The sequence below is a fragment of the Chiloscyllium plagiosum genome, unplaced genomic scaffold (genome assembly GCF_037043375.1).
Source record: "Chiloscyllium plagiosum isolate Xiang-an unplaced genomic scaffold, Cpla_swu_hap1 HiC_scaffold_16, whole genome shotgun sequence".
Classification (NCBI taxonomy): domain Eukaryota; kingdom Metazoa; phylum Chordata; class Chondrichthyes; order Orectolobiformes; family Hemiscylliidae; genus Chiloscyllium; species Chiloscyllium plagiosum.
In genome coordinates, this window is record NW_028270154.1 from 90,464,662 (window position 1) to 90,473,328 (window position 8,667).

Consider the following 8,667-nt stretch of genomic DNA (forward strand, 5'->3'; position numbering starts at 1 on the left):
CAAGTTCAACACACAGCCTTCCTTCCTTATCCTTTAGTGGACCAACCATTTCTCTACTTACCCTCTTGCTTCTTCTATAAGTATAAAATGCTTTAGGATTCTCCTTAATTCTGCTCGCTAAAGTTATTTCATGACCCCTTTTAGCCCGCTTGATTCCTCGTTTAAGATTGGTCTTACTCCCCCGATATTCCTCCAAGGGACCCTGATCTGTTCTTAGCTGCCTGCACCTTATGTACGCTTCCCTTTTTCTTTGGCTAGTCATACAATTTCTCCTGTCATTCACGATTTACGAATCTTGCCCTTCCTATCCTTTGCTTTCAATGGCACATGCCTATCCTGCACTATCTTTGAAAGCCTCCCACGTATCAAATGTGGACTTCCCTTCAAATAGCTTCCCCCAATCCACATTTCCCAGCTCCTGCTGAATTTGGATATAATTGGCCTTGGCCCAGTTTAGTATTCTTCCCTCAGGAGCACTGTCATCTTTATTTACAAATATTCTAAAACTTACAGAATTGTGGCCACTATTTCCAAAGAAATCCCCCACCGCAACTTCTACCACCTGGCCTGGCTCGTTCCCCAACACCAGGTCCAATATGGCCCCTTCCCTGGTCGGACTATTGACATACTGCTCTAGAAAACTCTCTTGGATGCTTCTTATAAATTCTGCCCCATCCAGACCTCTGACACTAAGTGTACCTCAGTCAATGTTGGGAAAATTAAAATCTCCCATCACCACTACCCTGTTGCCTCTACATCTTTCCATAATCTGTTTATCTATTTGTTCTTCTACCTCACACTCACTGTTGGGAGGCCTGTAATACAGCCCCAACAATGTAACTGCGCCCTTCTTATTTCTCAGCTCCACCCATAATGTCTCACTGCTCAAGCCCTCCATAGTGTCCTCCTTTAGCACAGCCGTGATATCGTCCCTGACCAGCAAAGCAACTCCACCCCCATTTACATCCCTCCCTGCCCTGTCTGAAGTGTCTATATCCTGGAACATTTAGTTGCCAATCATGCCCTTCCTTCAACCAAGTCTGTGTTTGCAATAACATCATATTCCTAAGCACCAATCCAAGCCCTAAATTCATCTGCCTTACCCACTATACTCCTTGCATTAAAGTATATGCACTTCAGGCCACCAGTTCTTTTGTGTTCATCTGCTCTCTGCCTACTCTTCCCCTTATTAATGCTAACTTCATGATTCTTACAGTCTCCAGTTTCCACCTCGCTGTCTACTTCTCTTCCTATCCAGCCCCCTATCACATTAGTTTAAAACCTCCCCAACAGCAGTAGCAAAAACTCACCCAAGGACATTAGTTCCAGTCTGATTCAGATGTAGACCGTCCAATTTGTAATAGTCCCACCTTCCCCAGGACTGGTCCCAATGTCCAACAAATCTGAACCTTTCCCTCCTACACCATCCCTCAAGTCATGTGTTCATCCTACGCTGGCTAGCACATGGCACTGGTAGTAATCCCGAGATCACTATCTTTGAGGTCCTCCTCTTTAACTTCTCTCCTAGCTCCGTGAATTCTGCTTTCAGGACCTCATCTTGTTTCTTATTTCTATCGTTGGTGCCTACATGCATCGAGACAACTGGCTGTTCACCCTCCCCTTTCAGAATGCTCTGCATCTAATCTAATTGCTCTTTGAAAGGGCTAGCACATATTTGAATGGACTGACTGGCCACCTGCACTGCTTCAGTCATCTTTGAATGATTTTTCTTTGGTTAATGTCTGTCTGTATACCACTGAAAAATGTGTTGCTGGAAAAGCGCAGCAGGTCAGGCAACATCCAAGGAGCAGGAGAATCCAAAGAGCAGGAATCCTGAAGAAGGGCTTATGCCCGAAATGTCGATTCTCCTGTTCTTAGATGCTGCCTGACCTGCTGCGCTTTTCCAGCAACACATTTTTCAGCTCTGTTCTCCAGCATCTGCAGTCCTCACTTTCTCCCAGTCTGTGTACCACTGATCAGTAAGGTTAGGAGCCATCAATGGTCAGGTTTGTTTTTCCCCTCTTGGCCCTCTCTTACCCCTTCCTCAATTTCACCTCCCACTCGCATCCCCTACCCTGAACACAGTGCCTGCTGCAAATAAGGAAGACTTAACATTTTGAAAAATTTAGTCTAACAAAAATTCTCGACCCATAATCCGAGGGTTTTCATCTTTGGTACAATCCTGTCAAACAACAGCAAGTGTATATTCACAGCTGAGCGAAAATCAGTGGGGCTAAGGGAACTGTTTCTGTGCCATGGTAACAGCGAGTCACCCTCTGTGACCTCAAGTGAAGTGGGCCAAAAGTTGAAGAGAAGCACTGACCTTCACCACATCCCAACGCTTACGGATGTCTTCATGGCCCCCATCTACCCAAATCAAATAATTATCCAGTTTGTCAGGGATGATGCAAAGGAGATCCCAGCATTGCTGCCTGGTGTATACACTTTCCCAGATGCTCACATCGTATTTTAGTTGACTCTTTCTCACACAGGGTTGTTTTAACCTTTAGAACTGTCCTGGGATGAAACCTGTGATATTTCTGCTCTCTCTGAGATTAGCACTGCACCTGCAAGTACCAGCTCCTGTGAGCTTTGCTCAGTCAATTCTTATTTCCTGAGACTCTTGACGACCCAATCTCAGAAATAACCAGGAAAACAGATGTCTCGTTCTTTTGCTTCCTGTGTAATTTCATTGTCTGTGTTAGCCATAATAACTGGTCTTTATTCCCCTCGGATATTCACAGGGGCCACTTTTACCTCTATTTGTAAAACATCACACTTACACAACCATCAAAGGTAAACGCACTAACTCAGAATAGCGGAGATGTGTAGTCAGGGTTTCCTGAGTGGAAGAGTTGATGTGGATCATACTCAGATGTTTATTTCTCTCTCTCTTCACTGGAGATCCACTATTGAGGTTTCTCCTTCGTTTGTTATACTATAATTTGAAGGATGAATTCCACATCTCCCTTGTGGCTGGTTTAACGAAAAGATACTAAGCAATTAAGACAGACTTCAATGAAAACATGCATTTTGTATGACCCAGCTTCCAGTGCTCTGAGCTTTAAATGAATAGCTTTCTGTTCTAAGTGGCCAGAACAAACCATGAACTTGCTAGTTGTCTCATTGCAGGTTTGTCAAAAGGCTGGCGAGATTGCCATGTTGAAACAGCAACTCCAAGACTCTCAAGCGGAGGTGGCGGAGAAATTGAGTGAATTATTCAGCCTCAAGACGCTGCTGCGTGAGGTCCGGCTGGAGCTTTGTACCAAAGATGAGCAGTTGTTACTGTTAAAGGACTCTCTGCAAGCACAGTCCGTCCAGTTGGCTGAGAACACTAATGCCCTACAGCAACAGGAGGAAGCCATGCTGCTCCAGGAAGCCTCCCTGAGGAGGAACGGAACATCTGAAGAGCTGAAGGCCTTCCTGAGTGGGCAGACGGACGATCTGAAGGCCAAAGGCCTTCAGGAGGATAGTGCTCAAGCCCTGGCCCTCCAGGTTGAGAGGCTGAAGGCGGAGCTGCTGTTGGAGCGCAGGCAGTGTGAAGCCCAGGCTGCCAGCTTTGAACTGGAGCGGAGGACCTGGCAGGATGAGAAGGAGAAGGTCATACAGTATCAGAAACGCCTGCAGTCCAGCTACTTAGAGATGTACCAAAGAAACCAAGTCCTGGAGCAGGAGGTTCAGGAGATAGCTGCCAAAATGGAACTAACAGACACTGAGGGCAAACACAACCTTCCGTGGATAGAGAGAATCGAATCCTCTGAAATCTGACAGCTTCCAAGCAATGAAACTGTTATCAGTCAACATCCATATATCTGAAAGTTCATTTAAGAGAAAATCTGACTCATGTGGGATTCCTCAACGAGGGGATAGTTGTAGCTTTTGGTGCAATTATGCTAACTTGGTGCATGCACAACGAGGGGATTGTATTCTTGGGAAGTGTCTGTTTTCGGAAGTGGGAGGGGTAGGGGAGTAGAGCTGTGGAACAAGAGCCGAAGAAATTGGAACTCTTGGTTCCATCTGTTTTTTGAAAAGTCACCTATTCGGCCAGGGTGACTGGATATCTCTCAGCTACAGAGAATGCTGCAGATAACTTCATTAGTTACAAACATGGCTCACAAAAGCCAATTTTGTGTTCAAACCCAGAATGCTTCAGGATGTGAAATGATCAAAGGCCATTATTTTTATACATTCAAAAAAATTGTATGTTACCATCATCGCAAAGTGATAAGTTAGTGCAATTTCTTAAACCAGTCATTTGAGTCAGAAATTAGTTTAAATTCCCTTCTCTGCAGATTAAAAGCTGCAGTGAAATTAACCTAGTTGTTATGTAGTGACACTGATTTTAGTTTTTTCAAAAAATTATAATTGTTTAAATATCTCTGTAGGCCAATGAAAAATTTTCAAAATCTTGTGTTATGAGTCCAGCTGATGATGTTATTGGACAGTTCAGATCCCAGATTGAAATCTGGCTTGATGGGTTGTATTTTGTGTAGTATTTTTTAAAAACTGAGGTGGTCTTTCACTGAAACACAAGCAGGCAATGCTGCACAGTTCGCTTCAAAAGTACAGCAAGGGTTTTATGCAAATGAGGGATGAAGAAAACTATAGAATAAACCAAACTATTTCCATATAACACAAGTTTAAACATTTCAAGACGCAGTAAGTTGTAATCAAGTTAGTTGTAATAGCATTCCTTCATCATACACTCACCAGAGAGAAGCCCTTGTCTACCTCCTCCAAAGGACTTGGATTTACCTAACCTTCAGTTATCAGTCTCCAGAATCTAATAACCTTCTCCTTCAGTCCACTGATATTAAGAGTTTCTCAGCTTTAAGGTTTTAACCAAACACTTCTGGTCTGGACTTTCCAAACTAACTTCTTACACTGAGGTAACTTATTTCTTAACAGTTCTGAACCCTCCCCCCCCCCACCTTCTTCATGAACAGTTTGTGCCTTCATACTGCTAGAGTGCAAGTGCTTGGGTCATTTCAGGCCGTTTGCATTCTGTTTTTGATGCTGGGATCAGGGTTCCAGGACTATCGTTTAGGGTCAACTCCCTTTGGCTCTGCTGGTCCTAATTGCAATGAGTCTCAATACTCTGTTCAGATCCATAGTCGCAAATTGAACTGTCCAAAATGTGATGTTTGGTGCTGTGTTTGTCAGTAAGAATACAGCGATTCATTCTGATATTGTTAAAGGGGCACGTCAGTCATTTAGGCTAAAATCAAATGTCCATCTGAATTAGGGGAAGCATTATATTGCATCCCATCCGTGCTTATTTTCATTAGAATCATAGAGCACAGAGGCAGACCCTGTGGTCCAACCAGTCAATGCTGAACATTTTCCCAAACTAAACTAGTCCCATCTGCCTGCTCCTGGCCCATGTCCCTCCATGTCTTTCCTGTTCATGTACCTATGCAAATGTCTTTTAAACATTGTAACTGTACCTTTATCTACACTTCCACTGGAAAGTCATTCCACAATGGGCTGGCTCATGGTTAGCATCGCTGCCTCACGGCACCAGGGACCTGGGTTCGATTTCAGCCTCGATGACTGTCTGTGTGGAGTTTGCACATTCTCCCCGTATCTGTGTGGATTTCCTCCGGGTGCTCCGGTTTCCTCCCACAGTCCAAAGATGTGCAGGTCAGGTGAATTGGCCGTGCTAAATTGTCCATAGTGTTCAGGGATGTGTAGGCTAGGGGTAATAGAGTGGGGGATTGGGTCAGGGTGGGTTACTCTGCGGTGGGTCGGTGTGGAATTGTTGGTCCAAGTGGCCTGTTTCCATACTATAGAATTCTATGGTTCACACATAAACCACTCTCTGTGTTAAAAAAAGCCTAATTTTGTTTTAGATTTTTCTCCTCTCACCTTAATGTGCTCCTAATCCTGAAATGCCCAAACCTAGGGAAAAAACACGTGCCATTCACCTTATCCATGACCCTCATGATTTTATAAACCTCTATAAGGTCACCTCTCAACCTCCTACACTCCAGGGAAAAAAGTCCCAGCATATTCAGCCTCTTCTTATAACTCAAACTCTCCAACTCAATCTCTCCTGAACCCTCTCCAGCTTAATAATATCCTTCCTATAACAGGGCGACCAGAACTGGGCACAATGCTCCAGATGAAGCCTCATCAATGTCCTGTACAACCTCAACATCACATCCCAACTCCTGTACTCAAAAGGTCTCAGCAATGAAGGCAAATGTGCTCAATGCCTTCTTAAGCACTGTCTGTTTGTGATGCAAACCTCAAAGAATTATATACCTGGGCTCCAAGGCCTCTGTTCTACAACACTACCCAAACCCCTCCTTATAGTTGTATAAATCTTCTTTGTTTTTCCAAATTGTAATACCTTGCATTTATCAAAATTAAACTCCATCTGCCACTCTTCAGCCCACTGACCCATTAGCACAAATACAAGCACTGGACTTGCTTTGGGTGCAAGTTTCATTCGGAAAATTGTAAATTTACTGTCGGAGCTTGGGTGTTCCTTTGTCAGTTTCATTCTTGGTTTGTATTCCTGGTTCAGTTCCAACCCCAGGAATACCTCCTGATGGTGCCCTTTCCTCTCCATTTGGAAAAGCTGCATCAGTTGTTTGATGGAATTATATAGAATCACGGCAAGAAGTAGGCTGACCTGGTTATGTTCACTCATGCCTCCTGCCACCTTGCTAAAACAAAATTTCATTAAACTCACCTCAAAATATGGTTATTTTCTAACGTGGAACATCACATGTGGTCTGGTCTGGGCAGCTCGGTGGCACAGTGGTTAGCACTGCTGCCTCACAGCACCAGAGACCCAAGTTCAATTCCTGGCTCAGGTAACTGTCTATATGGAGTTTGCACATTCTCCCCGTGTCTGCGTGGGTTTCCTCCGGGTGCTCCAGTTTCTTCCCACAATCCAAAAATGTGCAGGTTAGGTGAATTGGCTACGCTAAATTGCCCGTAGTGTTAGGTGAAGGGGTAAACGTAGGGGAATGGGTCTGGGTGGGTTGCTTTTCGGAGGGTCGGTGTGGACTTGTTGGGCTGAAGGGCCTGTTTCCACACTGTAAGTAATCTAAAAACAATCTAAAGAATTCACAGTGATGCCAACCCACCCCTGTTTAGTAGTTAGACCGGGGAGGGAGAGGAGAGATGGTGTTTCTTTCATCTCGCTCTGGCAAGTCTTGCACATGAATTTACTCATAAAATGTAACAATTAAAAAGGTTTAAAACGAGGACTGACTGAGGCTGCTCTCTGACTCCATGTTCAACTCTGAATGCAGTGGTTTAGGTGGTTAGTGCAATTTTAGATTTTGCGAAACTTAGTTATTTTGTTTTCCTTAATGACGGACCTCAAGGATATGGTTACTTGGCCTGAGAGCTTCTCACGTTTGACTTGTTTTGGAACCTGTGTGAAGTTGATGTGCTTGACGTGAGAATGGGTTTTGAATTTCCCGAATGCTGATCTGACCTGAGTGTTCTCTCAGTTTGCTTTTCTGTAATTGTTGTTAATGTGGAATGACCCCGTCTATACATTGCATTTCTTTATGAAGGGCTGCTCCCGCAATGAGGTTGGAAGTACATAAAATGCACGCAGCAGGAGGCCAGTTGGCCAATCATGCTGCTGAGATCTCTTTGAAAGAGCTATCTAATTAGCCTCACATCCTTACCGAAATTTGCTTTCTAAGTACATATGCAATTCCTTTATGCAAGGTATTCTTGATGCTGAGTTAAGTTTGCAGGCATTCGAGATTATATTATTATTTCAATCATCTCCCCATCTTGCTCTCTCACCAATTAGCTGAAAGGCTGTAATTTTACATTTGTTCTCCAGCTGTAGCAGACTCCTGGTAGGGCTATGTAAGCTCCCCGTCCCTACTTGGTCCAAGAACAGAATTACTTTGTTCCAATTGTTCAAGTCCTTATTCTTGGAAGCACCCCTTTGATGGGGGTTTGTGAGGTCCTGATCTGATATGGGGAAGAGTATGACAACAGACTGACCTAATAACACTGTACAATCTCTGACATTGTCCCGAATGAGAAAATCGAGGCTTAATTTAAAATCCCATCAGCAACAGGAGCTTTGCTAATGTGGCTGTTCATCAAAAGCCATCAGCCTACACTGGATTGGTCTTTAACTCAACATCGTCTGAACTCAGGAAGGAAATGTTCCTGCTAAAGTTACATTGATGTTCCACTTTGATCACTCCTGGAAAAGGCCAAAGCATGGGTTTGGGAGCACAGTCAGTCTTTGAAGTCAAGTCTTTTAAATATGTCTGAGTGGATTTGCTGGTGCAGGTGTTGTCCTCTTGAGTGCAGGATTGCCTTACTTTCCTGGAATCCCTGTATGCCTTGATTTGCAACTGTACTAGTCTCTAAATAAAAACTAAAACAACTGCAGATGCTGTAAATCAGAAACAAAAGCAGAAATCATTGGAAAAGCTCAGCAGATCTGACTGCATCTGTGGAGAGAAATCAGAGTTAACCAGAACAGTTCTGAGGAAAGGTCACTTGACCCAAAAAGTTAACTCTGATTTCTCTCCACAGATGCAGTCAGATCTGCTGCACGTCTCCAGCAAATTCTGTTTGTGTAAACTATGCTCTAGTTTCTGATCTTTTCCTCAGGGAATGAGGTTTGGGTAAATGGTGTGTGAACTGAGACCTCAATGAATGCAGTTGTTA

The 8,667-nt window shown here is 43.8% G+C and overlaps 1 protein-coding gene across 4 annotated transcripts in view; it reads left to right on the forward strand.

Moving 5' to 3' along the window:
• The window catches only part of n4bp3 (NEDD4 binding protein 3), an 87,931-nt gene that overhangs the window by 78,557 nt on the left and 707 nt on the right, over positions 1 to 8,667 (forward strand). For all 4 annotated transcript variants that reach the window (XM_087995515.1, XM_087995516.1, XM_087995514.1 and 1 more), the window contains one exon: positions 3,133 to 8,667. This exon is cut by the window's right edge and continues 707 nt beyond it. In XM_087995515.1, the coding sequence (XP_087851641.1) occupies positions 3,133 to 3,768 (636 nt within the window). In that variant the 3' untranslated portion in view covers positions 3,769 to 8,667. The remainder of the gene's footprint in view (positions 1 to 3,132) is intronic.